Genomic DNA, 24991 nt, shown 5'->3' on the forward strand with positions numbered 1-24991 from the left:
GTGCTATGAGGGACAAATACAGCTTTGTGTTTCGTAAGGAAGATTAATACTTTGACATAATTCTAATTTCTTGGCCTTTAAGGAGAAGGCCACAAAATCTTTTTTTTTTTTTTTTTTTTTTTAAAGGTAGTGACTATCATTTGCTTTTTCCCTGTAAAAGCAGGGACATTTCTTTTTAACATATTTTTTCCCAATGGCTAAAATAATGTATACTTAATGCAGAAGACTTGGAAATTGGAAAAAATGGAGGAGCTTTTGAAAAAACATTTCTTTCAGGATGACTATTGGTTTTGCTTTGAGTCAGAAGCAAGCTTTGTTCTGCTGACTTTTGTCTCACGCTTAGTAGTCCTTTCCTGCCTCCTCTTGTGATCCCTTGAATTTGGAGGATTTGGTGGGGAGTCACATGGCCCTCTCTCCCCATCAACTTCCCATCTTCCCACTGGAGCACACGTGCTTTCCTCTGAGTCTGTGAGACTTGAGCTCAGTGGTTCCCATTAGTATAATAGAACACCCCTTTCTTGTGAATGTGTGCTCTCAGGGTGTGTTTCCAAACTGAGGCTTGACACGTCAGAAGGTGTTTTGTGGAAGGAAAGAGCCCTAGTGCCGGAGGCATTGGGTTCAGATCCTGGCCTCAGTCGAATGGTAGCCATAGCCATGAGTAAGTTAAACTTGGCTTGCTTGTATGTAAGTGGTAATAACAATGCTTAGATACAATGATCTGATGTACCTGGTACATAGCAGGTTCTTGGCCTAGGCATGGTGGCTGATGCCTGTAATCCTAGCACTTTGGGAGGCTAAGGCAGGAGGATCACTTGAGCCCAAAAGTTTGAGACCAGGCTGTGTCTACAAAAAATTAAAAAACTAGCTGGGCACAGTGTGGCCTGTAGTCCTAGCTGTTTAGGAGGCCGAGATGGGAGGATCGCTTGAGCCTAGGAATTTGAGGTGGCTGTAAGCTTTGATTGCCACTGCACTCCAGCTTGGGCAACAAAGTGAGGCCCTGTCTCTAAAAAAAAGGGGTGCAGGGGATTCTTTCTATGGATGTGATGCCCACACAACCCTGTTTGTTCCTTTCATTCAAAAATGTGTATTGAAGTCCTAGCTAGCTGCCTGGGAGGCTGGGATGGAAGGATCATTTGAACCCAGGTGTTTGAGTACAACCTGGGTAATATAACAAGACCCCATCTCTCTTTTTCTTTTTCTTGTTTTTTTTTTTTTTTTTTTTTTGAGACAGGGTCTTACGTGTAGCTCAGGCTGGAGTGCAGTGGCTTGATCTCGGCCTACTGCAACCTCCATCTCCTGGGTTCAAGCAATTTTCCTGCCTCAGCCCTGCTGAGTAGCTGGGATTACAGGTGCCCACACCATGCCTGGCTAATTTTTATGTTTTTAGTAGAGATGGGGCTTCACCCTGTTGGCCAGGCTGGTCTCACACTCTTGACCTCAAGTGATCTGCCCACCTCGGCCTCCCAAAGTGCTGAAATTACAGGCATGAGCCACTGTGCCCAGTCTCCGTTGTCTTCTTTTTAAAACAAGTGTATTAAGCACCAGCTGTGTGCCAAGCTTTGCTGCAGATACTGGAGACAAAAATGGAGAGAGAGAGAAAAAAAATCCCTGCCTTTGTGGTGCTCAGATTCTTGTGGGGAAAGTAGGTAATAAGATAAATGCTAGGTGTGGTGGCTCACACTTGTAATCCTGGCACTTTGGGAGGCGGAGGCAGGTGGATTTCTTGAGTCTAGGAATTGGAGATCAGCCTGGGCAACATAGTGAAACCCCATGTCTGCCAACAAAAAAAATAATAATAATACAAAAATTAGCCAGGCATGGTGGCGCTTGCCTGTAGTCCCAGCTACTCATGAGGCTGAGGTGGGAGGATCATTTGAGCCTGGGAAGTTGAGGCTGCTGTGAGCTGTGATTGCACCATTGCACTCCAGCCTGGGTGACAGAGTGAGACCCTGTCTCAAATAAAGAAACAAAAACAAGATAGATACCTAGATATATGTTAGATTAGTGGTCAATGCCAAGAAGCAAATAAAGCTTCCATTGTCTGTGTGTGTGTGTTTGTTGAGAAGGAATATTGGGAATAATGAGTGATTGCAGCTGCATCTTGTTTCTGTGTGAAATGTGTCTTTAAGCTGCTGCTGGGGGCCAGACCCCATCCCGTGCTGAAATGGGACTCCCTGGTTGTTTCTGGGGTACGGTGTCTGTGGAAGAAGGTAGATTCTTGATCTTACCTGGCTGGGAGTGAGGGCTCTAGCAACAAGGCTTCAGGTTTGATGGGGAAAGAGTGTGTGTGTGTAAGGGGAGTTGGGGGAAGATGTCTTCGGATATACTTGAAGAGTGCTTAGAATAATGCTAAGCATTCAATAAATTTTAGCTATTAACACATATAATGTATTGTGCCTTTTGTTATGAAACTCAGAGCTTTAAATAGAAACTAGAAGGGCCACGTTCTTGGAAAAAGTGCTCAGTGTCAGAAGCAGTAATTATGTATTAATAATTATGTAAGTGCCAAATTTAGAGCACACACATAATGTTGATTTCTCTCTCCCCCTCATCCTTTCATTCCCTTAGGCCATTTTGGAGGAATAGATTTTTAAGGCAGGAACCTCAGATGCATACCTAACAAAGGCCTTCTTGTGTTACTATCTAGTGGATCAATAGGCTAAAGGGATAATTCTCATTCTCAAAGCATGGTCAGATTCCTTAAAATGTACTTGGATAAGGGGGAAAAGGGTGAGAAATCTAGTAAAGGTGTGGTACATGCTGATTGATGGGGAAAACAAAAAAAGAAGAATATAATGATTTCCCAAACTCTGACCATATCTAGGTTAGTGACTAAATTTGAGTTTGGGAAAATATACATATCAGGGATGCAAGCTTATTCTATGTGGTTTACACCTGCAATTGTTATTATTATTATTTTTGAGATGGAGTCTCGCTCTGTAGCTTTTTTTTTTTTTCTTCAACAGAGAATTCTTTATTATGTCCAAAAGAACACAACAAAAGCATCCTCAACAATACATAAACCTATATATAAAATATAAACTATCTCCAGATTTTTACTTTATATGGCAGCATGCCAGTATATGCGAGAGATCATTGATGGGGCAAAGGGAAACCTAATTTGGGCAATGACTTAATTAGTCAGACATTAACATTCAGAGACCTGATAAACAGCAATTTTAGTCAGAAAAGCAATATGAGATGAGTTCCTGTGAAGCTGGGATTTACATACTTAATTCTTTGTTCTTGGTCATTTCATCCACAACTTGACTGTTGTCAATCATGGTTCTCTGCCTTTGGAGTGGTACTATCAAGGTACAGAGAATGCCCATCTCAGTACCAAAATTTCACCATGAAAAATCGTAATAGAAATAACAAAGCTTTAAAAAAAATGCTGCATTTCAGAAGTAGTTACCCTAATAATTTTGAAGAAAGCTTACCATAAATACTTCCAAAAACAATAGCCTTTACAAAATATTATACAATGTCCTGTGTACAGCAGTATCTACTCAGGCCATTTGTCGAACTGTTCAGTAATTAGTTTCTCGTGTACTCTTTCATCTCAAGAAGGTCAGTAATCATCCGATTTCCTCTCTAATGATCTGTTGTTAGCCTACTTTTAACAATGGAAGAAGAAACTGGTATATGGTTTTTTTTGTTTTTTTGTTTTTTGTTTTTTTTTTGAGACTCTTGTTGCCTAGGCTGGAGTGCAGTGGCACGATCTTGTCTCACTGCAACCTCTGCTTCCTGGGTTCAAGCGATTCTCCTGCCTCAGCCTCCCAAGTAGCTGGGATTACAGGCATGCGCCACCATGCCCGGCTAATTTTGTATTTTTAGTAGAGATGGGGTTTCTCCATGTTGGTCAGGCTGGTCTCAAACTCCCGACCTCAGGTGATCCGCCCATCTCGACCTCCCAAAGTGCTAGGATTACAGGCATGAGCCACCATGCCTGGCCCTGGTATATGTTTTAAGTCAACCAGTTCTCCTTAAGTCTCATAGTTTCTGTTTCAACATCATGTTATTGTGTACTTACAGAAGCAATCTCTCAGTTACGAAAAATAAAATCAGTTTCAGGGCTCAGAAAGTAAAAAGGGAAATTCTTTCCCAGTCTCAACCCTTCCCCCACTGCCTGGCTTTTGTTGTTTAAAAAATTAAATTAAATTTAAATGTGTAAGTCCAAGCACAGGCACTTTCCAAAAAACAAAAATGAAGTCAAATCACAAATTACTCCGTAGTTACAGAAGACAGCTCTGATTTTGGGGGGTCATCTCTGGTTGCCTCAGCACAAGCATTATTGGTCTGTGGCTGTTAGCCTTGCTCTTTAGTTTAAGGAATGTGGATCCTATTATTGGTATTAAAAATTATACTTATAAAACTATTGAAGGCTATTACTAATTATTTCAGTTCTCTATATAGTATTTGTACTTCAGTTTAACAGTGCTTAGTAAGTCATTTAAATAGTAGGTCTCTGTTGAAAAATATTAGAATCGTACCCCTCCACCTCTAAAAAGTCAGAGGTCCAGGATGAAAAGGTATGATGTTCTCTGTTGGTCATAGTATTTTGTGGGCTAAATCATTGTCTAAAATCAGAAAGACAAGGTAGTGGAAGGTTCTAGGAGTTGCGTGGATCTGGGTTAGAATCTCAGTGCCTCTTGCAACCAGTTGTTTAAAATGTGGGCACATTAGTCTCTCCATTTCCATTTTCTCTTTTGTGAAATAATTGTTATTGTTTTGCAAGGTTCATGTGACAAAATGGATTAGTATGTGTGTCTAGCATAATGTAGATGCTAAACTTAAATGATTCATTTGGCACCAGTCAGGTTTATTCACTTTTAATATTGATTTTGAAAGTCTCCAGTCAGATTGCTTAATTGATACACATTAATTTTTACTGTTAGATTTTTAACTTATTATTAAACACCAAGTTTGATAATAAATACTATTAGTGAGGTAGGAGGTGGAACTTGACTCCAGACCAGATTAAAGACTGGCTGAAACAGGGAAGAGGTGAAAGCACCTCTCCATGTCATGCCCACCAGTGCCATATCGGTTTACTATTGCCATGGCAACACCTGGAAATTACCACCCCTTTCTATGGCAACAACCTGGAAGTTACCACCTTTTTTCTAGAAGTTTCTTATTAACCTGCCCCTTAATTTGCATGTAATTAAAAGTGGGCATAAATATGACTGCAGAACTGCCCTTGAGCTGCTGTTCTGGAGCAGTCACAGAGCTGTGACACTGCCGCGTCAGTAAAGCAGTTTCCTTCTACCGCAGGCTCACTCTTCAACTCTTTCCGCAGTGCAGTCAAGAATCTTTGTGGGTGAAGCCCCAATTTGGGAGTTTGCCTGCCCTTCATCGATAGTAGTAGTAATAGTAATGATGATGGTAACCAGCCAGATACAGTGAAGTGTTCTATGTGTGTTATCTCGGTTACTCTGAACAAGGGCCCTCAAAGGGCAGGTATTTTTATGTTCATTTTGCTGACAAGAAACTGAGGCTTAGTGAGACTGAGATTTAGAAAGTAACGAAAAGAAAAAGTTATGTTAAATGATCACTTTTTTATGGAGCCATGCTTTTTTGTGCTTAATTTATTGCCTATTGCTCATATGTGCTTTACATTGTTCAGTGTTTTCTCAAGATAAGCAATGAGAAGTAACAGCTGTAGTCAACTTTCTTCCCCAAGTACTAAGTAAATAAGGTGGTTAGGCATAGAATGGAATTAGCTATGGAATGCTGATTGTTTATTTTCTGTTGTAGGATGAAAGAAATTAGGCATGAAGAAGGAAGATAATTTTTTACTTGCTATAGATTTGAAATAGTTTTCTTTCTTTTGCTTGCTTTTTTTTTTTTTGAATTGAGGAGTTCAGAGTGGTTAACTGAAACAGACTCTAAAAATACCCTTTAGTACCATGCTCACTGAAGTATTTTCTGTTTGTCTAAAATTAGCAGATTTGAGCTGTATACTCTGGTTTTCCAAAGACTTCCATTAGGTGACTTCTTATTCTGGTGTAACTTTGTTATCTTTCTGGATAACACCTTTGATGGGTGTTAAAAGGTAAAGCTAAGAATGGCTTTACTTTCTAACAGAATACTTTACAAAGCAGTTTCCAGCTTAGATACTTCCTCCTACAGGGAACCTTCCCAAGGTGTTCCTTGCAGTGCTCCCTTCTTTATCCCGCCACTGTCCGTGTCCCACCTAGGCTCTGAAGGACAGAACCTGTGCTCTGAAGGAGAGAACACTGTTGTATTCCAGTGCCTCACACAACTATTTGCACAGTATTTAGGTGCTGAACAAATATTTATTGAATGCCAAAATTGGTTCATTTACTAAGCAGAAAGAAAGAAGAATATTTTTTGTTGGCGGTGTCTGCAAAGAGATTTGTCATTTCACATGAAAATCGAGAAGTGGGGACAAAAAAGCAAGAAAGTGGAAGCAAAAGTAATTGAGATCCATAGTGGCTCAGGAGTGTTGACCGGTGCAGGGTGTGGTAGAAGCTGATTACTGGGTAGGGGAGTCAGATACGGAGGCTCAGCTGGGCTGGGGGCAAGTCTTTGGGAAATGGGGGGGTGTGGAGAAGGTTACCAGCCGTTAGCAGAGTTTTTCTCTGCGTTAGGAATTTCTAAGGTGTGTTTTTGTTTTAAAAACAATATCTGTACTTTCAAAAATATGGTTTCTCTGCTGCAAGGGAAACACATTTATTTTGTGAAAGTAGGTGTACCTAGTTAACAGTTTCCATTTATTAATTTTCTGAAATTGTGTTTTGGTTACTTGGAATGTGTGTGTGTGTTTTCTTTTTTCTTTTTTTTTTTTTTGTGACAGAGACTCGCCCTGTCGCCGAGGCTGGAGTGCAGTGGTGCCATCTTGGCTCACTGCAGCCTCCCCTTCCCGGGTTCAAGCGATTCTCCCGCCTCAGCCTCCCAAAGTACTAGGATTACAGGTGTGAGCCACTGCGCCTGACCTATTTTCTATTACAAGTCCCTTGTGGGAAGGAGGGTCGTCACTCCTATTCTAAATGAATAGAAGTTCTGTCTTAGAAATTTTCCCATTTTACAGGTATTCAAAGAGGACCAAATTTCATCTTCGTTCCCTGCCTGTGTCCTGGAATCAGTTAAGAAGAAAGACAGGAGTAAGGTGGTCTTCAATTCAGCCAGTCTTCAATTGTTGGAGACCAAGATTTACCTTTATGCTGATCAGGGTCAGAGCTGCTGTGCAGAACATGGCTTATCTCTGTGGGCAAGTGGCCTTCCTGAGGCTCATCTCCAGGGCTGTGCAGCATAATGTTGCCCTCAAGAGAGGACAGAGGGTGGGACTGGCTATGCATGCATGCTCACTCCCTCCTTCCAGATTCACTGAGCCTGTTTTCCTTCCGTATTAAGAGGTAAGAAAGTGACACCTGGAAAGATGTACTTTCCCAAGGTCACACAGATAGCTGGCAACAGGTTTTTCTCCTGGGCTCTAGAGGCCTTTGGTCTGAGTACAAAGAGCATGGTTATGGGCTTGGCCAGGCCTTGTGTTCACCACATTCTGCTTCTGTGCTCTTAGCTTTGGTTTCTGCATCTATACCATGGGGTTAAAATTTCTACCCTTGGGATTCCTGGGAGGGTTACATAAGGTGTAACTGTTGAATGACCGGAACCAGTACTTGGCACTCAGAATCAGCAATGTAAATATTACTCAGCCAGCCTGGGGCACTTTCCTCTATCAAACCTTACCAATCCTTTTTTTTTTTTTTTTTTTTTAAACTGAGGCAGGGTCTCACTGTCTTGCCCAGGCTGGGGTGGAGTGTGGCACAATCTCCATTCACTGTAGCCTCCACTTCACAGGCTCAATCGATTCTCCCGCCTCAGCCTCCGAGTAGCTGGGACTATAGGCACGTGCCATCACATCTGGCTAGTTTTTGTATTTTTCGTAGAGACAGGTTTTCACCAGTTGCCTAGGCTGGTCTCACACCTCCTGAGCTCAAAGCCATCTGCCTGCCTTGGGCTTCGAAAATGCTGGGATTACAGGTGTGAGCCACCATGTCCAGCCTTGTTCGTTCTTTTTAATCACCCTGCGTTGGCGCCTCAGAAAACATGGTGATTAGCTCTCAGCAGGGTGGGACTTGGATGTTGACTGTTTAACTTTGATTTTTTAGAAGGAAAAAAAATTGTTCCTAAGGAAGTCAAGTTCTAAATTGAAAGACTTTTATATATTACACACACCCTAGAAAAAGTTGGGTTACACTTGGGATTGATTTTGAAGTAGAGCATTGAACTATGTGTCCTGTTTAACCTCGAGGAGCAAATGGCTTTCCATTCTAAACATTCTCATTTCTTCTCTGGGACATTCTTTAGGTGCTTAAGTGTTCTGTTTTGTTATGCATGTTAGAGGACTCTATATAAACAAGTTCCTAGAGGAAGAAATTGGTGACTTAGATGAAAGGGTGAAAAAGGCGAAACCTTCACATTATTGTGTAAGAGATTGGCCCAGAATGTGTGAAATTTGATGTAGTCCTTGTCTTCGTTTTTCCCTTAGATGTTCTGGATGAAACAGTTCCCCCTGCCACACATGGAGATAAGGATGTGGCTCTAGGCAGGGCATATCCTGTGTTTAAGACTGTGTTGACTCTTCTCTTACGGTGTCTGCCACTGGTTTCCTGCCTAAATCTTTAGTTTTGAGTGAAGTACAGCTGTGAAGTCCTAGACTTGTAATGCTAATGCGTTCATTATGTTAAATTCAGTTTCTCTTTTTTCTTTTCTCTGCTTCACTTCAGCCTTTAGCAGGTTTCCAGTCCAGCTTTGGTAGCTGGACTGCTGCTCTCCTTGACCCGTCCCTTTGCAAGCAGCAGACCACGGCCGGGGTTGGGAGGCGGCTGGGCCACTGACCCCAGTGCTGAGGAAAGGTGGAGCTGGAGGCCCCTTCCTCCTGGCCTCCGGCTTCCTGTGCACGCCACCAAGGAGGAAAAGGAGCTGGAGCACGTGTGAACCCTCAGGTTATACAAGCAACACTTCTGTGCAACAAAGAAAATGTAAATTGCTGTAAATTTAAAAAAAAAAAAAAAAAAATTGCTGGCAATCTGCTTTCCAGAGCAGATGGAGGGTAGCTTTTATTTATACATCGGTCAGCTTGTTTTTGTTTTTAATGGATAGAGAAGCTTTTTTATTTCACAGATTACAACTGCATATCTTTACCTGAGGGAGCTCAGGTTCGCTCTATCTAGCAGCTTCCACATGTCATCTCTGTATGTGCAGTTGGTGTCTGCATTAAGGAGGTCGGACAGCCTTGTGGTGTTGGTGCCTTTGTTCTGTGTCTAAAGCTATTTATTTGGGGGTGACCGCCCCATGAGCGGCACATCAAAGTGGTGTTCAGTTATGCTGGCCAAGGGCTGAATTGCATTGTTTTTATTTTTATTTCCGAGGTTATTTTATTTTTTACACATGAAAGCCTTTCCCCCTCCTAGATTTTACTCTTTTTTTTCTGATTAACATAGATGTACAGTCTGAGGAGAAGTTTTTGAAAATTTTGTAAAGATGTTGAAATTTTTGTATGGAAAGAGAAACAAAGTGGGGGGGCCCATTCTAAATCTCACCAGTCAGGCAGAAACTATTTCTCATACTGGATGCGGTTTCTCTCTCTCTCTTTTCATTAAAGAGAGGGGGTCTTTTCATTAAAAAACTCCTCTGTAGGCTTCACGTTAGCAGCACTTGTATGGTCCTTAGGAGATGAAGGTGTTTCGTCATTTCTGGAGTGCTGCACATGTAGTTTTCTTTTTAAATTGTCAGTGGCCCTGGCCACATTACCGATTCCTTACTAAGTTGCCAGTTGTGCTATAACCCCGCCCTCCGAAATCCATATTGACCTTCTGTATCAAAATGGCTAAGTCGTCCGAAACCTGCAGTGGGCCAGCGTTAGGGTCTCAGCATGCTTTGGGTGTCTTCTCCACAGGGCTTTCCTCCTTTCTTTCACTTGCAGGCCTTCATTGGCTTTGAATCAGACAGACCTGGGTAGGAACCTCACCTAGCCCCTGCATTAACTTTGTGTCCTCAGGCAAAATAAATCTCCCTAAGCCTCTATTTCCTATTTGCAAAATAGGGATGATAGTATTACCCAATTCCAGGGTTATTGTAAGAATTCAGAGGCAAGTTGTGAAGGGTGTGGCATGGTGTCTGGAATGGGTGATGATACAATTCCCTAAGGGGAGCTGCTGCCACCTCTTTGCTGGGGATTCTGCCTCTGCCCCATCCCAAGAATTTGGGTTGGCTAATCCTGCCCTGTCTGGTTTCGGATGAGGGACCAGGAAAGAAAGGGAGGCAGGAAAGGGGAGGTGTCGCTGAGAAAAACCTTTTTCCCTCTTCAAGTATTTGTTTCATGCAGCACCTGAACCCTCAAAGACTGATGGGGGCTGGTCCTGGGTCACCCCAGCAGGATTCAGTGAAGTGGGCCAGGGACACCAGACCCTCGGCTTTCTCCCTGCAGGAGGATCTGCTTCTCTGGCCTCACCTCTTGTGGTCTTCTGTGCGTGTTCACTCCTTACTCACTCTGAGCCTTCTGACTCTGACCAACCTGTGTTCCTGGCATTCTTTTGATGATGTAAGTGTTTCACACCCTATCTGCAACCAAGCAGGAGGACGGAGAGGATTTCTGCAGCAAAGAGTACCTCTGGAAATTGCTCTTGTGAGGTTCTTTGAGGTGCTAATCACCTAACTTTTATTTGAATTGCTCTGACTTATCATTTAATAACTCCAGAGGACTTTTTACTTCCTTGGCAAGAGGAGGAAGGTGATTCCTCAGATAAAACCAAAACTTAGAGCTGCGCTTCTGAAGGAAATTGCTGCTCAGGTAGAGCTGGATGTGTAGGTGTTCTCCATGGGCCCATACTGTGCCTCTACCAATGTCCTGAATTGATGGCAGCAGGGGGTAATCTTTCTTCGCTCTTCATCATGTATTGCCTGAGGCAGAACAAATACTTGTATACTTGGGATTTCAGCCATGCCTTTTAAGGACTGTGAACAGACTTATCAAAGAGCCATCTTAAGAGGCCTGTAGGGCGGAAGGAGAATACAGGACAAGAGAGTGGATGGAATTAATGGGAACAAGAGTGATGTAAAACAGTTTAACCCCCTGTGGCCCTCTTCAGACTTTTACATTTGTCTACTTTTATTTATTTAAAAATTTTTAACTTTTGTGGGTACATAGGTGTATATAGTTATGGGGTACATAAGATTTTTTGATACAGGCATATAATGTGTAATAATCATATCAGAGTAAATGGGGTATTCATCACCTCAAGCATTCATCATTTGTATTACAAACAATCCATATATGTTCTTTTAGTTATTTTATTTTGTTATTTTATTTATTTATTTATTTTGAGACGGAGTCTCGCTCTGTCGCCCGGGCTGAAGTGCAGTGGCACGATCTCAGCTCACTGCAACCCCCACCTCCTGGGGTGATCCTGCTGCCTCAGCCTTCTGTGTAGCTGGGATTACAGGCCCGTGCTACCTTGCCCAGCTATTTATTGTATTTTTAGTAGAGATGGGGTTTCACCATGTTGGCCAGGCTGGTCTTTGAACTCCTGATCTCAGATGATCCACCCACCTCGGCCTCCCAAAGTGCTGGGATTACAGGCGTGAGCTATCGAACCCGGCCTATTATTTATTTTTGAGAGATAGGATCTTGCTCTGTTGCCCAGGCTGAGTCATGCTCACTGTATCCTCTACCTTCTGGGCTCAGGCAGTCCTCCCACCTCAGCTTCCCAAGTAGCTGGAACCACAGGTGCACAACCACCACTCCTGACTAATATTTTTATGTTTTGTTCAGACGGTGGGGAGGCTCTTGCTATGTTGCCCAGGCTGATCTCAAACTCCTGGGCTCAAGCAATCCTCCTGCCTCCGCCTTCCAAAGTGCTGGGATTACAGGTATGAGCCACTGTGGCTAGCCTGGTCTACAGAAATGTCTAATTTTCTTCAGACTTTCTTCTCCCTTCAAATTAGGTTTCATCTGGCAGAGTGGCTACTCCATTTGTTTGCAAGCCTCTGCCCTTGATGTTCAGATTCCTGCTGCTGGTGGAGCCGGCTGAGTTTCCCAGATGGGCTCCACCTGCCTCCTCCTCGGTTGCTGCAGCATTCATTGCTTCGTGCTTCCTGTCTGGCTCGCCTCCAAATGAGTCTGTTCATTTCCTTTCTCCGGAAACTGTCCTTATCACTGAGGTTCGAAAGTTCCATAAAGGATATGGCAGTTTTGAGACTTGACCTCCAAACTTTGACCTTAATAAAAGCTGGTTTTTTAAACCCAGTTAACCTGAATGAGTGGACTATGGCTTTTAATTGCTGTTAGCTGAAGGAGATGTATGGCTGCTGGGTGACACCTTGAACAGTGAGGTGTTATATGTAATCTTGAATTTGGGTGGTGCTTGTGTTACCACTCGGAATTACCTTGTCAGTCTCACTTCCCTCCTGGCTTCTTGGCGATCCTCTTCTATTAATGTTTTCAGTTAATTTTCTTACTATCCAGTGAACTTACTTTGTATTTATTGTTTGGGATAGTGTTGTAGATGGTATTAATATTTGAAAACTTACTGTTGAAAAGGACTGTAGTCCAGTGGCCTCTTTTAATAACCAGGGAAAACTGAGTCCCATGAGGACACGCCTGTCTTTGAAAACCTAAGAATCCACTGCTTTTTCCATTGAGACGGAGCCCACAGAGATCTCCGAGAGGACGGCTGCAGCAGGAGTGCTGACTCCCGTGCAGCCACATTCCTTTTCTAATTGTCAAAGCTGATTAGTGGATTTGGATGTGCGTGGCTCAGAGGCCTCTAATAATCTTTCCTTTCTTACATAGCTCACCTAGAGTTTGAAGAAAATTAAACCAGTTGTGAAATATATCACCTTTCAGAAATGAACAGCATCTTAATTGATTCTCTTTGAAAACACGTCAAATTGGGATTTCTGAGTGTAATCTGGTATGCCTTGAGATTGGGACCTCATGCTGGGGCACTCAGAGGAGACTGGTCCACCTCCAAGTTTGTTTTCTGGCTCCAAACAAATGAGTGGCTGTTTGACTGTTGGCACACTACCCGGTTTTAAAAGTACAACCATATAGGGTATGGAGGGCTGGTAACCAGGGGGTTTAAAAAGTGAGGTCATGGAAGGCCCAGATGAAGCTCTTTTAATGTGTATCACAACTGCAATTAATCTTATTAACATGCTGGGCCTGTTCCTGCTTTTGCTGCCCCCGGGTGTGCGAGAGTATTTAGGGGGCATGCTTTGAAGGATTCTTGTTCTTTGATGATGCACATGGATAACAGAAGTACATCAAACTTTGTATCTGGCATTATAAAGGCCTTTTGTATGCCTCTATAGATTCATTCAGTTTTGAGAAGAGAGCAAAAAGCTTCATGCCAATTGATAAGATGTACGAAAGAGAGCGGCTTGCAAATGCAGTCTTGCAATAGTGAGCTCTATGACCAGATTAGAATCAGCTGAACAGGAATGGAGCCCTCTTCTATATCCAGCACTGAGGTAGTTCCAGTATAGTATTCTGGGAGTGAAAGATGAAAAAAAAAAAAAAAAAAAAACAGCCAGGCACAGTGGCTTATGCCTGTAATCCCAAAACTTTGGGAGGCCAAGGTAGGAGGATTGCTTGAGCCTGGGAGGCAGAGGTTGCAGTGAGCTGATGTGGCCCCACCGCACTTCAGCCTGGGCAACAGAGTAAGACCCTGTCTCAAGCAAACGAAAGTGTAAAAGCATTGTTGTGTATTTGGGAAACAAAAGTATGCACAGGAAGCAACAAGGTGTAGAAGGTGTTGTGGATCCTAAACCTGAACTGATGAGGGTAGCATGGGGGTTCTGAGGACAGGGAGGTAACTGAGGGCTGTTGTGGTTAGGATGGCTTCCTGGGTGGGGTGGGCCTTGAACGCAGAGGATCACCAGGTGAGGAGCAGGGTGCGGTGCAAGTGGTGCTCTTAGCTTGCACTGACTGGTAGGGCAGGATGTAGTGAGAAGTAAAGTTGGAGTATAGCAGCAGCGGATGGTATGCTTTGGTTTTCTGTGTGCACTCTTGCTCTCTTGTTTTTCTTCCATACAAGTGTAATTAAGGAAGGCTAGTATAGTACTCCAGCCTTATAAGGTTGCTGCTTCATTTTATTTTTGTAGACCATGTGTTAGAAGTTGTCTAAAATACCCACCTAGACTCCCCCCACCCCCCCCACCCCCTGCCCCCCCCCCCACCCCCCCCGGCTTCTTGCTTAACAAGTAACCTTAAGGACCAAGAAAGAGGTTGTTTAAAATTTCAAGTTCAACAGATGGGGATTGTGTGTGCTGATAATCCTCTAATGAATAGAATCTGCTCACTTCAATGAATAATAAGAAAAAAGAAATATTTGTTCCTTTATAATGTACTCATTTGCTCATAGTTAAGGAATGTCACATTCATAACATTAAAAGTTTCTTAAGGTTTTCTTGTTGTGTCCTTTAACTGGTTTATTTTTTAATTTTTTAAATTTTAAATAGAGATGGGGGTTTTGCAATGTTGCCCAGGTTGGTGTCGAACTCCTGGGCTCAAGCGATCCTCCCATCTCGGCCTCCCAAAGTGCTAGGATTACAGGCATGAGCCACGGTGCCCGGCCTGGTTTCTTAACTGCAGGATTTCTTAGAGCCTTGAACATTCTAAGGAACACTAGGAATCTCTAAGAGGAGTGAAGGAGGAGGAAGAACAGGAGGGCCTTTTCTGTCCACAGCACATTTTGGAGGATTGGTGTTCCATGGAACACTCTTTGGGGAGCATGGCCCCCTGCTGTTCTGCAGTGTTGTGTGCACTGCCCTTGTTCATTCCAGTTGCCCTCTGTTTTTTCACTTTTTTTTTCCTGCCCTGAGATGACAGTGATGCATCTAGTGCTACAAGGAGGATTGGGGGATGGGGAGAGGCTGTTAAGTCCCTCTCTAACCTTTTCCTTGCTGTTGGAAACATGAACAAAGTGAACATCTTATGTAGCTGCACTAAAAAAGTTGCCTGCTTACAAGCTGAATTCAGGCAAGATGAACTCCTGAATCCTCACATAAGTGGAAATAGAGCCCCACCCTGTATCCTGCCATTAAAAAAAAAAAAAAAAAAAAAAATCCTGTCATCTGGCAGGGGGAAAAAAATCCCAGCCCTAGAGTGGCCAGGATGAATCAGCATGCCAGGGCCATACACCAAGATAAGCATTGAGTCTCTCGATGTGGCACCATGGCAGATTATCAACACTGGTGCCGTGAGAACACTGCAGCAAGCAGCACACTGTACTTTTAAGGACAAGAACAGCAGCGCCAAACACCCCAGAAACAGCTGTTCTGATTCTTTCCTTCAGGGGTAGAATTTTTTTTTTTTTTTTTTTTTTTGAGGCAGAGTTTCACTCTTGTTGCCCAGGCTGGAGTGCAGTGGCTTAACCTCCGCCTCCAGAGTTCAGGTGATTCTCCTGCCTCAGCCTCCCGAGTAGCTGGGATTACAGGCACGCGCCACCACACCCAGCTAATTTTTTGTATTTTTAGTAGAGACAGGGTTTCTTCATGTTGGTCAGGCTGGTCTTGAACTCTCGACCTCAGGTGATCCACCTGCCTCGGCCTCCCAAAGTACTGGGATTACAGGTGTGAGCCACTGTGCCTGGCTCTTTTTTTTTTTTTTTAAAAGACGGAGTCTTGCTCTTGCCCAGGCTTGAGTGCAGTGGCACGATTTTGGCTCATTGCAACCTCTGCCTCCTGGGTTCAAGTGATCCTCCTGCCTCAGCCTCCCGAGTAGCTGAGACTACAGGTGCACACTACCACACCCAGCTAATTTTTCTAATTTTAGCAGAGACGAGGTCTCCCCGTGTTGCGCAGGCTGGTATTGAACTCCTGGGCTCCAAGGATCCACCTGCCTTGACCTCCCAAAGTGCTGGGATTACAGGAATGAGCCACTGTGCCTGGTCTGCAGTATTGCTCTAGAACATCTTGTTTTACACTGTTTTATTGTGGATCTTTTCCTTCGTCGTTCTTCATTTACATCTCTGTCTATTATAGTCTGTATTTGATATGTTTACTACAGTAATTAGATGAAGCTTAAAATTCAGTTTTCATTTCCAGGGCTCAGAAGCCACATGTTGCTCATGGCTGCTCTGATGGACAGCACAGTTACAGGACATTTCCTCCACTGCAGAAAACACTGCTGGATAGCCCTGATAGCCCTGATTATATCAACAATGCTGATCATTATTTGAGAAAACTTTCTGGGCTCCCTCAACACCTCTGCTTACTTTATTATTTTAAACAAGTTTTTGTAGGTGCATACCACCATGCCCAGCTATTTCTTTGTTTGTTTTTTTTAGAGACAGGGTGTGCTATGTTGTCCAGGCTGGCCTTGAACTCCTGGGCTCAGGTGACCCTCCCGCCTCAGTTTCCCAAAGTGCTGGGATTATAGGCGTGAGACACCATGCTTGATAACTCTGCCTACTTTAATATCTTAGAGGTTTTGGTGCCGAAAGTAAAGAACACTGGACAAACATCAAATGTAAATGCAAAACTGTCCCAGGTGGCTCTTCTCATACGTTTCACTAGGGTTGAGCAAGACATGCTCCCCACCTGGAAGACCCTCCTAGGGCTTTGTAGCTCTCTGTGACAATTCTCTTTGTATTCATCACATGGCCTCCACTTTGTATACCTAAAAGACTTCTGAGAACAGTATTTTTCCCTATTAATCATACTTTAAAATCTAGTTTAGGAGCACCTAACTTCACATGCTGAAATTTTCTTTTGAAATTTCCTTTGAAACCCCCACAGTGCTCTCTGGAAATCACTTGTTTACTTCATACCATGCTTCAGTGCGAACCTGCTTTGGTTTGCTTATAAGTCCCTCCATGAATTCAGTGGAAATGTCTCTCCCAGAGAATGTTTTTCTCTTTCGGTCTGGTCCATGGTACTTTATTTGATGTCCTTATTAGAAGACATCTAGAGGAGTCAAGACCTAGGTTCAGTTCAGTTTGAGCTAGCCTTGAATTCCACTTGCAACACGGGATAAATGTGCTGTTTTCCGTGTGAAAGGTGCTTGATGTTTTGCTCTGTGCAATTCCTAGGCTAGAACTTGTTCTGTCTGTTATTACACTGGGTATCCCAGTCTGTTGGTCATCAGCAGGTGACTGCCTATTGCCAAAAGAGATGAGATGAAAAGTAGGAATTCATGATTTTGGAATCTAGCCTTACTTGGAGAAAGTCCCTGTTGGCCTGGGAAGTTCACTCTTCTCTGCAGACCCAGGCTGGACTCCAAACCTGACCAGGTGTCAGAGCACCTGTGAGAGCTGTGGGACCTCCCAGTGGCAGGGTGTACCACTTAACTGAGTGTCATGCCGCTGGCATCAGGCACTGTGCGTATATTGTCCCCCACTCAATCAGAGCATCTGTGCTATTAATGTTTGCTCTTTTTTGTTTGTTTTTGGTAAAAGATCTTTATTTTTTTAAAGAGATCTGTAATACTAAAAAAAAATAAAAAAATAAAAAAACACCCAAAAACCTCTTGTGGGGCTGGGGTGGGGAGTGAGGTAAACTTTCCTAGGCTGTCAGGCACGCAAAGGCAGAAAGGCGGGGTCCACAACTGTCTCTCACAGCTTTGAGTGCTTGGCATGGAGCTTGGCACCAATGGGCAATCAATAAATAGTTGTTGAATAATGGCTTGTATTATATCTTCATAACAGTTGTATAAAGTAGGTATTCTTTTGCACATTTTACAGTGATGAGAAAACTGAGGCCCAGAGAGGTTAAGTAACTTGCCTGTGGTCACACAGCTAGAATGTGGCAGAGCTGTGTGATTTTAGACCTAAGTATGTCTAAATCATAGTCCACAGGCTGTCACTAAGCTAAAATAGAGGAAATGATAGGGCCACATTCACCTTTTCACTCTCTTTTGGACAGTCACTATTTTTTTGAGGGAGGAGTGGGGACAGAGTCTTGCTATGTTGTCCAGGCTGGAGTGCAATGGCACAGTCTCAGCTCACTGCAACATCTGCCTCCCAGGTTCAAGTGATTCTCCTGCCACAGCCTGCTGAGTAGCTAGGATTACAGGTGCGCCACCACACCCAGCTAATTTTTGTATTTTTGTAGATGGGGTTTCACCATGTTGGCCAGGCTGGTCTCGAACTCCTGACCTTATGATCCACCCACCTTGGCCTCCCAAAGTGTTGGGATTACAGGTATGAGTCACCGCGCCCGGCCCGAATAGTCACTCTTAATTGCACTATGTTTATTGGGCATTTTATTATGTTTTTAATTTTGATATAATTTCACAGTTATAGAAAAATTAACCAAAAGAGTATAAACAATTTTCAGACCCTTTACCCAGATTTGTTGGGGCATATTCTTCGAAAGTCTGAGTTGTGAGCCTGCGGGATTGGGCTGCATTTCTTGAGTAGAGCCTGGGCCATGCTATGCAAGAACTCCTGGGTGCCTGTGAGGTTGGGTGTGTTCCATCTGAGAAAGTTCGCTGCTGAAAAACAGTGACGTAATCCCACCCAGGAACTGAAGCGAGCCTAAGATCAGCTCTCCAGGGCTTGCTGGCTGGAAACAATGAGGGAAGAAGAGTCTAGGATTTATGAAATATTTTTTTGTGGAAGAACTCTTCCTCTGAGAAACTGCTGGAGGGTTTGGGGAATACAAAACAAAACTGACTTATGAAAAGATGACTTGTAACTCACCAAGCAGACACTCTCAGGCGTGGCATGATGCCCTCACTGCCTGCCAAGAACAATAACTGACACATTATCCACAGATGACTGCGACCCCCATGCCGTTTCCTCTCCTGCCATCACAATGAAAGGCCAGGGTTGACACGTGGTGTTGTATCTATCCCAGTCCACTGCACCGTTCTCTTTTAACCCTTCTTGCTCCCATCCCTTGTGAGAGCTACTGTGCCCCTCCTGGGTTTCATTTTCTTCTCTTCGTTTTTCCTGGGCATACAGCTGCATTCCTAGAGATTGTGGTTCTGATTCATAATCAGTGTATGCAGAGGAAGGGGGAGGATTCTGCTCTGTGAGCAGACAGGAGCGTCTGTTTTAAAGGGGTAAACAATTGGGAAGTTTGTAGAGTTAAGGGTCTTCCTCTGATGCTAAATGAAACCACCGTCCTCTGTTCCAAGGCCTAAGCTTATGACTTCTTTGCTACCAGACCCAGAGAAACAGTGTTTGGTGACCACTTTGGAAGCAGTTTGTCCTTTGACCTTCCCCACTCCACTTGTGCAGACACCAAGCCCTGTGAGGACGGGCGTGGTGTCTGCTGCTGAGCCTGACTGCCCCACACTTAGGCAGGTGCCTGGCAGATGGCAGAAGCTCAGCAAATATTTGCCGAATGATGAGGCTTGGGTGTATGATTGCTACATTTTTGGCTTTAAAAGTACAGCATCAGGGCCCTTTGGGTTTTACCTACTTTTCTGGGATATACTTTCCTTTCCAGTTGATCCTTTTTTTTTTTTTTTTTTTTTTTTTTAAAGATGGAGTTTAGCTCTGTCTTCCAGGCTGGAGTGCAATGGCATGATCTCTGCTTACTGCAACCTCTGCCTCCCGGGTTCAAGCGATTCTCTTACCTCAGCCTCCCAAGTAGCTGGGACTACAGGTGCTTGCCACCACGCCTGGCTAATTTTTGTATTTTTAGTGGAGACAGGGTTTTACCACATTGGCCAGGCTGGTCTCCAACCCCTGACCTCAGGTTATCCATCTACCTCGGCCTCCCAAAGTGCTGGGATTACAGGTGTGAGCCACCACGCCCAGCCAGTTTCGTTAGTTTTTAATCTCTGAGAAGAAAAGATAATTGTTACATAAGGATGTCTCAGTTATCTATGTGTGGATGATCCAGGGAAAATACCTCTTTCCAGACTGGCTTACTCTTTGGATTTTCCTCAAGCTTCTGGGTCTGCCTGTGCGAAGGGGCCTAAGGCTGGGTGTTAAGTCCCATAGCATCAGCAAAACCTGTAATTTAGGGTTAACCAGCTTTACTTAACCCTGTTCTTTGCTCTTAATCACTCCCATTACCCCTTTTCCTTCTCCTCGTTCTTAGAATTCTCATGTGAGTGGTGGTAAGCCCCTAGGATGTATGTATGCTGCTGTGTATGTGCTTTGCCATTTCCTGTGTTTTTAATGGTGAGCCTTTGGTGATTCCTCACATGGAATTCTTTTGCCCGTGGTCATACCTGTGAAAGCAGCACCAGATCTTTTCAATCAGATTATTCTAGGCCTGGTCACACCTGTGAAAGCGCCTCCACATCTTTGCAATCAGGTCAGCCTAGGCCAGGAAGCACCTTAGAGGAGGTGATTGACTCTAGTTCCTTGTTTGGTAGAAAATGAGGGAACAGGCTCAGAGAAGTGAAGCCCAAGTCACAGAGTTAGCTGGTGACAGACTCAGGACTGGAGCCCAAGTCTTGCAGGTGTGGTGCACTTTCTGCAACACCCCTTTGCCCTGACAACTTCCCATCCCACATCCATGAGATTTTAGGTCCTTTATTGTACACTTTTTAGTATATGCTTTGAAGAGTCTTTGGACAGTTAAAACAATGTACAATCCAAGACTACTTCATTTTCTTCTTCAGCTATGACCGGTGCCCAGCTAATTGTGGATTGGTAAGAGCAAGACAGAGATGTGATACATGTTTAAAACTTCCTTGGGACTCAGTGCAGTGACTCATACCTATAATCCCAGCACTTTAGGAGACTAAGGTGGGAGGATTGCTTGAACCCAGGAGTTCAAAAGCAGCCTGGGCAACATAGCCAGACCTCATCTGTACAAAAAATTAGCTAGGTGCAGTAGTGCTTGCCTGTAGTCCCAGCTATTCAGGAGACTGAGTTGGGAGGATCGCTTGAACTGAGGAGGTCAAGGCTGCAGTGAGCTGTGATTATGCCCCTGCACAGCAGCCTGGGTGATAAAGTGAGACCTGTCTCAAACAAAACAAAACACTTTCTTGGAAGTAGTCACTGGAGCTTTTGAAAGCATATTTTAATCCACAGCTTTTCCCCTACCAGACACTAATACCAAAAATAAGATTACTTTGGGGTTTTACATTGGCAAATAGGATGCTCCCAAGGGACTTTGAAGCCTACCCCTGAAGCTAGGGAGTGAACACATTATCTTGTGCTGGTATTTATCCAGTATTACCCAGTGTACTGACCCATTAGACTTCCCCAGGTTGGTGCTGACATTGAAAAGTCACCGAGATAATCTGTAGTCAGCACACTCCTCTTAGGGTCTCAAGTCAAAGATCTTGAGGTTTGAATGGATCAAGAGCCTTTTCTTACTCAACGTGATATTGATGCAAGTTCTGTAGTAGCCCCTCCTGGTGTATTTACGACACTAGCTTCGAGTGGGCAGATGGAAACCAGTGCCTGCCTGGAGACTATCCAGCTGTGAGAATGGTGTGATGTGTCTGGCAGAAAGAGGCGTGTTTACAAAGGCTTTATTTTGCAGGTGTAAATCATTAGATTTTAACTGTTCTTCCTCTCCTTGTGTTGAATCTGATTATGCAGCCTTTCTGTAAGTTTTTAAATGTTTACCCGCACCAGACCCTTGGGGACACCGATTGGATTTAGTGGGAACACCCTAGAAGACCTGAATTAAAGTAGAACTTTGGTCTCTCAACTAGTTGGGTTGTCCTTGGACAAACTGCTTGGCCTCTGTAAATCTTCTCTCCTTATCTGTAGCATAGGGGTGCTAATTAGCATTAGCTCATTGTAATGCCTCCTTGATTAGGTCGTTGGGAGAAGTAAAGGCAGTACAAGTTAGGTGCCTGGTATACTTCGTCAGGGTGACAAAACGCTGTAATTTGGTCATTTGTGATCATGTCTGCTGCTGCATAATGTCATGCACTGGTGGGACTCTTTAGACAGCTAATTATTGATAAATTCTTCACAGTGAGAAGAGGATTTAACTGATATTTCTCCCTCTAGAGTGTGGGGAGGTAGAGAAGTGGGTGAGACTGGAAGGGTGGGAAGAAGTCTGGCTACTTGTATCTTGGCCTGGGGATTTGTTTGGAAGATGAATTACCCTCTGGTAGTTGTGTACAGTTTACAGGTCAGGGATACTTCTAGCTGCTGACAAATTAGTTTTTAAAAAAAATATATCCCCTAGGAAGACTGTAGTCTGAAAGAATGAGAACCGTAATTGGTGGATGAGCCTGGAGAGTTTGAAAGTAAGAGACAAAGGGAAGCATCGAGGGAGTTGGGGCGGGGAGGGAGAGAGTGTGTGTGTGTGTGTGTTTCAAGGTGATGTGCAAGAACAACACGGTTCTTGTATGGGTTGTAATTTTTTTTTTTGAGACAGAGTCGCACTCTGTCACCCAGGCTAGAGCACAGTGGCACAATTATGGCTCACTACAGCCTCGACCTCTGGGCTGAGGTGATCCTCCCACCTCAGCCTCCTAAGTAGGTGGGACTACAGGTGCGTACCACTGCGCCCAGCTAATTTTTATGTTTTTTGTAGAGATAAGAGTTTCCTCATGTTGCCCAGCCTGGTCACAATCTCCAGGGCTCAAGCTCTGCCTTCCTTGGCCTCTCAAAGTCCTGGGATTGCAGGCTTGTGCCACCATGCCCAGCCCTTGTGTGGAATTTTTTAAAAATCCTGACTTATCCCCTTTTATTTTTGAGACAGAGGTTTGCTCTTGTTGCCCAGGCTGAAGTGCAATGACGTGATCTCAGCTCACCGCAACCTCTGCCTCTCAATCAAAGTGATTCTCCTGCCTCAGCCTCCTGAGTAGCTGGGTTTACAGGCATGCGCCACCATGCCCAGCTAATTTCATATTTTTAGTAGAGACAGGGTTTCTCCATTTTGGTCAGGGTGGTCTCAGACTCCCAACCTCAGGTGATCCGCCCACCTCAGCGTCCCAAAGTGCTGAGATTACAGGCGTGAGCCGCCGCACCCGGCCTATCCGCAGTTTTTTCTATGATTGCTCACATGTGACATGGCTTGTTTTTCTTCTAGGATGTTGAGAAAGAGAAGGAAACCCACAGTTACCTCAGCAAAGAGGAGATCAAAGAGAAAGTTCATAAATACAACTTAGCAGTCACAGACAAGTTGAAGATGACCTTGGTAAGTACCCACAATACTATTTGGGTTGACACCTGTCAAAAAACAAATATAAATTGATAGTACAATCTATAGTTCTAAATATCTGAATAACATTTGTAGAAGGGTAGTAGTCACGGTATACAGAACAGGAAAATGCAATATTTCTGTGGCTTTCAATTTAAATCTGTATTGTGAAGTAACTTTGTCTCAAAAATCGGTTGCTGGGTTAACCTTAAAAAAGGGAAACACTTATAATTTTATTTTAAAGGATTTTGTGACCCACCCCTCCTTCCTCAAAGGATTTTTAGCGTCATTGCCTAACATACAGGAATAGTGACTCAGATTCTAAGAAGACCTCAGGTAAGGGTTTTTTTTTTTTTGAAACAAGGTTTTGCTCTGTCACCTGGGCTGGAGTGCAGTGGCACGATCACTGCTTACTGCAGCCTCGACCTCCGGGCTCAAGTAATCCTCCCACCTCAGCCTCCAGAGTAGGTGGGACCACAGGCGCTTGCCACGATGCCCAGCTAATTTTTGTAGTTTTTTGTAGAGACGGGGTTTTGCCATGTCACCCAGGCTTATCTCAAATTCCTTGGCTCAAGGGATCTGCCCACCTTGGCCTCCCAAAGTGCTGGGATTGCAGGTATCAGAAGCCCCTAAGTTTTTGTCTTGTACAAAATAAGTATAGAAGTGTCAGGGAGAGGATTTTGAGCCCATGGATTGGAATATAGAGGTTTATAATAGGATAGTTTTCTCTGCCGGTCATTAGTGTAAGACGAGGTACTTAATACTCAGTGTCTTCCACGTCGCCGTCACAGGCTTCTACAGCATTGCACCACACTGCTTGAAGCATGCAGAGTCGGTGTACAGGAGGGAGAAAGCTCAGGGCCTGGTGACAGGGAAACAAGAGCTGACAGCAGAACTAGAGTATTCATGTTCCTTTAAACTTAGCTGGCATCTAGGTCTTGCCTACCCATTGGGTGGCCCGCCTTCTTCACGGCACTTGTCAGCCCTTGGTACCAGTTTCCAGGGCACTTGGACCCCTGTCTTTCAGTCTGTTTACTGTGAACTGAGAGTTTGGTAAAGGACAGGGTGATTGGTTTAAAACAGGCCCTACCGAATCCGGTGATTCTTGGGGAGGAGCTTTCAATAGAAACCCTTGTGGTAAAGAACCCCTCCCTGGTAGAACTCCTCCAAAAAGAGGGGAGAGGAACAGAGAATCCCAAGGTAACTCTTCATCGTTCCAGCAGCAAGATTTCTTTTTCAAACACATTTTTTCATCAAAGGAGAATTCCACTTGCTTTTTTTTTTTTTTTCTTTCCCCATAGAGACTAAAACAGATACAAATTATCCATATCATTTTAAAGATAAAAATTTTAGGCTGGGCACAGTGGCTCACACCTGTAATCCCAGCATTTTGGGAGGCCAAGGTGGGTGGATCACTTGAAGTCAAGAGTTCGATGGTGGCTCACACCTGTAATCCCAGCACTTTGGGAGGCCGAGGCGGGCAGATCACGAGGTCAGGAGATGGAGACCATCCTGGCTAATACAGTGAAACCCGGTCTCTACTAAAAATACAAAAATTAGCTGGGCGTGGTGGCAGGCGCCTGTAGTCCCAGCTACTCAAGAGGCTGAGGCAGGAGAATGGCGTGAACCTGGGAGGCGGAGCTTGCGGTGAGCCGAGATTGCACCACTGCACTCCAGCCTGAGCGACAGAGCAAGACTCCGTCTCAAAAAAAAAAAAAAAAAGTTCGAGACCAGCCTAGTCAACATGGCAAAACCCCATCTCTACTAAAAATAGAAAAATTAGCCAGGCATAGTGGCGGGCGCCTGCAGCCCCCACTACTCAGGAGGATCACTTGAACTCAGGAAGTTGAGGCTGCAGTGAGCTGTGTTCGTGCCACTGCACTCCAGCCTGGGTGAGAGAGTGAGACCCTATCTCAAAAACAGGAAAAAAAAAAAAAAA

The 24991-nt window shown here is 44.0% G+C and overlaps 1 protein-coding gene across 2 annotated transcripts in view; it reads left to right on the forward strand.

Moving 5' to 3' along the window:
• RASSF3 (Ras association domain family member 3) overlaps nucleotides 1-24991 on the forward strand; it is an 86032-nt gene that overhangs the window by 50718 nt on the left and 10323 nt on the right. The window contains exons 1-2 of one of the 2 annotated variants that reach the window (XM_037996844.2): nucleotides 18120-18176; nucleotides 22942-23049. In XM_037996844.2, coding sequence (XP_037852772.1) covers nucleotides 18135-18176; nucleotides 22942-23049 — 150 coding nt within the window. In that variant the 5' untranslated portion in view covers nucleotides 18120-18134. Of the gene's footprint in view, nucleotides 1-18119; nucleotides 18177-22941; nucleotides 23050-24991 lie in introns of those variants that run through there. The other variant, XM_008003900.3, reaches the window with a different exon arrangement.

Source organism: Chlorocebus sabaeus, chromosome 11, assembly GCF_047675955.1.
Source record: "Chlorocebus sabaeus isolate Y175 chromosome 11, mChlSab1.0.hap1, whole genome shotgun sequence".
Taxonomy (NCBI): Eukaryota; Metazoa; Chordata; class Mammalia; order Primates; family Cercopithecidae; genus Chlorocebus; species Chlorocebus sabaeus.